We start from the raw sequence: 4,016 nt of genomic DNA, 5'->3' as shown, positions 1-4,016 counted from the left end.
TTGGTTTGGCCAACTCGGTTTCACGGGATTCTGCTATACGTGCGTGTGATTGGGTGGATCGCAATCACATGACTTACACCGGCCATGTTGTCACCTCTTGGTCACCTAAACAAAACATTGGCCAGCTACAAACTAACGCGATAGGATAGGAAGTTAGCAGTTATGATAGATGGTTAATGCTATATATGTGAAATACCGTTATGTTCGTTTTGTGGTTGCTGCAATCGATCCAACAAAGGAACAAAAATCTATCAATTTCCTTAAATTTAAAAAATGAGGAGGATTGGAAATTTTATTTAAAATTTGAATGGCGTTCCTTTCAACCTTGTATGTTTTGTAAAGTATACCCAAAACGATTCAATGAATCAGGAATATACTATTTCTGATTTTTTTAAATTATATTTTCATTTTTTAAATTTTATTTATTTATTTATATATAGACCTATATATATATATATTTTAGTTAAGACATCATTCTTCTGTGTAAAGACCTTCATACAACATTGCATTCTTCTCATTCATAAGATGTAAGGGTGTCTACAAAATGAAGACCGAAGACCTAAAAAATGAAGACCTCCACTAGAATAACATTAAATTGACTCAAATTCAGGCAATAATGTGCTAGAGAGATGATATTATATATACATAGCATGAAATGATTTTAAACATTATTTTCGTCACGATTAAGAGAAAAATGTGGACCTTTCTTCGTTTTTCGGGTCTTCTGTCTTCGTTTCGTAGACACTTGTGATTAAGGTGTGACTTTTGATAATCGATCCCCTCATCATATGTGCTCATTTATAAAACAAAATCCTTGTTTTAAATATGTTCATAATGACTAGTCTCTGTTTAAAAGTAACACTTCCAATTAACAAGGGACGAGCCCATTGTATTTTTTTTTTTTTTTTGCATATTTAAGCTAATTTTCATATAAACAGGATATGTGACCAGTGTGATTTCTGAAATGTTATCCCCTCATCCTATGTGTTCCTTTTATCAAAGGAAAACTCTTGTTTGCAATATGTTCAGATTGTCTAGTCTACTATTTAATTTAGCACTTCCCGTAAAAAAGGAGGTGTAGCCTATTTTGCATATTTAAGCTAATTTCCATATGAACGGGACTTGTGATTAAGGTGAGATTTCAGAAATTTGATCCCCTCATCATATGTGTTCTTTCATAAAAGAAAAACCTTTTTTTCCCAATATGTTCATAGTGTCTAGCCTACTGTTTAAAGTAGCATTTCCAATGAAAAAGGGGCGTGTCCATTTAAAAATGGGTGTGGTCATTTTCGGGCTGTTCGTCCCGGATAGAGATTTTAGCACACATCCCATGTTGTTCCTAGGGTTCATATTAGTCTATAATAGTTGAGATATTCTCTCCTAAATTAAGTGCATACAAATCTTAGTCAGATCCTCTACTAATTCTACTAAGTGCGTGGTTGGCTGGGTTATTTTGGTGGGGAAAGAGAAATTTTCCCTGCTGAATTGATTCTCGAACGAGATAACGAAAGTTCTCTATTGACTTAAGCTACTGCATGACCTATATTTAGGAAAATCAATTTCTTCTAATTTTAAATACATTTTCCCCTGAATTCGTTATCACGTATAGACTTGCGCTAAATGCGTGGCAAATTTATGATCACGCATGTGTTTTTGGAAAATGCGTATTTCATCCAAAATCACTTTGAAATGCGGGACCGTCCCGCGCACGATGCGAGACGGTTGGTAACTATACCATAATACAAGTGTTAATTCACAAGCCATTTGGATATCATCATCATGTTGGAATGCAGGATATAAGACTTCTTGGGTCTTTGTCTTAGCATCAATCAATAAACCACTAACTGTAACCACTAAACTATTGAAGAGTTTCTTCACCTTTATAACTGTTATTTTCACTGTTAAATCTAAGTAATGTATAACATGTGTAAATATAAATAAGATAGGAATATCAGAGCATATCCTAACACATATCTTAACACACCCATATGGGGTGTCTATAAAACGAAGACCCTTGAAAATACAAACCGACGTCCAAAAAATTTCGTAATTTTAATTTTGTGACTGCCTGGTTTATTATCATTAAAATAAAAGACAAAAAATAGGGGTCTTCGTTTTTGGGTTTTCGGTCTTCGTTTTATAGACACTCGGATTAAGATTGGAAAATCCATAGACTAAGTACAGTATTGCAGTAGGCCCCTACATAGTATAGGCATTGAATTGTTTTCATTTCTTTTTGTAATTACGGCCTTATTCCTACCGCTAAAATAAGACTAACTATTATGGCCTATGTATTATTTCACCCAGTCACCCCATAAATTGATAATATTCCAGAAATCCTAGTTTTGGAAAGAAAAACACACATGGACAACTTAAATTCGTTGTACCATGGAGGAATTAGTTGTACGGACTGTATTTTACTATGCTGTGTTATTACAATGCCCACACTTCGAGGAGCAAAATTAAGACAATCAATATACAGAAGCTTAAATTATGCATGACGTCAACGTTACGAAGCCACGCCTCCTCGGCTGAACCCGTTGTATTTAGCAACTACCAAAAATAACTTCATGAAAGTTTAGATACTGTACAGTAATCGGTAATTATAGAGGGCAGCAATCATGTTTTTATTTTTTATCATCGGTAGCGTACGTTTACTAGTTATTGAAAGATTCAATTGATTTTATATCGATGAATCAACTTAATTGACATTAAGTTAATTGTAATTGTCGAATTGTCGGTGTATCTTTGCTGTGAAGATTCAAAACCTTATATGTTTTAAAGAACCGTAAAACATCTGCATACTGTAATTAATTGAGAAGCCTTGATATCGGTAAATTGCAGTCTGCCGCCCTCTATTTATTTCCTTCTAGCACTTTCAGAGCTTATTTCGTATTTTATTTAAAACTTTCGTTGTTTAAAATAGCTTCTGGCTGTTTGCAAACGCTGTTGGCCTTTTTCGAGGTAGGATAGAGCCTCCATGAAAAAAATGATCAACTTCAAACACAACTTTAGCAATGGTCTCAACCTGTTCCTTTCAAGTTGGATGTAAAACGAGTTTTTCTGTGAGTTGACGCATTAGTTTTCGTGTAGCGTTTACACCCATGCGTCTGTGTGTGCATAAACAGGAAGTTCTCCAATATCATCACTCGTCGGCGAAAGATACACAGAAACATAAAAACAACTATTTAGTTGGATTAAATTACCGGTTTGATATAATTATCATTATCTGACTTATATTTCTTCGTCAGACAATCAATTGAAATCCTAAATCTGTCAAAAAATTGCTTTTGACCTGCCTAGGCCGAGTCGAATGTAGCGTAACACCGTTTCCGTCCCTCAGTCGCCGATCGCCGATCCTTCGCGAGTACATGCTAGGCCTAGGTAGGAGGCTAGTCCTACTGATCTAGCCGTTAGCTATTTAACATTTATACGATATTCACGGTCTAAATAGTGATTGCAGTAAATGGCCAAAATGGTGTAATATGTTTTTAAGTAGATATTGTGTGTCGGATGTCTGATAAACATATGCCACTCACTCAGCTCAGTTTGCAGTAATAAAACAAATATTATTAGCATTGTGAATAATCATGATGAGTGGTAGAAGGCAAAACTCCACTCCCAATTATCTTCAGATTGCAAAAATAGAAGACTCCACACAGAAAATAGTAGAGTTGGATGAAAAACTGGAACAAGTAAGTATTCAATCTTTGTGTAAACTAAGGTATTGTATTCATATATTGTTGATAATCAGCAAATCAAAATATTGATCTGGTTGAAATACAGTGTATTTTCTCGGCCCTATCACTTGTTTCACCTAATTCGAAATTCATGCTAAATGTTTTTTTAAGCGCTTTCCTTGATTAATCCATCTTTCTTTTAGGAACAAAAGGACTTGTCTTTTATTCGTGAAAACCTTGACAAGAGCAATCAACTCACTCGCAATATGGTAAGATAACAAACAAGTTTTAAAACTAGAAATTGCAAATTGCAAGTGAAGTGCTGCGAAGTACAAC

The 4,016-nt window shown here is 34.7% G+C and overlaps 1 protein-coding gene across 2 annotated transcripts in view; it reads left to right on the top strand.

Moving 5' to 3' along the window:
* Window positions 1-3,092: 3,092 nt before the first annotated feature.
* LOC117109706 (exocyst complex component 7-like) overlaps window positions 3,093-4,016 on the top strand; it is a 21,756-nt gene continuing 20,832 nt past the window's right edge. For both annotated transcript variants that reach the window (XM_033252091.1, XM_033252090.1), the window contains exons 1-2: window positions 3,093-3,695; window positions 3,884-3,949. In XM_033252091.1, coding sequence (XP_033107982.1) covers window positions 3,591-3,695; window positions 3,884-3,949 — 171 coding nt within the window. In that variant the 5' untranslated portion in view covers window positions 3,093-3,590. The remainder of the gene's footprint in view (window positions 3,696-3,883; window positions 3,950-4,016) is intronic.

Source organism: Anneissia japonica, unplaced genomic scaffold, assembly GCF_011630105.1.
Source record: "Anneissia japonica isolate Jap-2015-1 unplaced genomic scaffold, ASM1163010v1 scaffold3782_len1007564_cov172, whole genome shotgun sequence".
Taxonomy (NCBI): Eukaryota; Metazoa; Echinodermata; class Crinoidea; order Comatulida; family Comatulidae; genus Anneissia; species Anneissia japonica.
The sequence above is the reverse complement of the archived record's forward strand: the minus strand, read 5'-3'. Positions and strand labels throughout refer to the sequence as shown.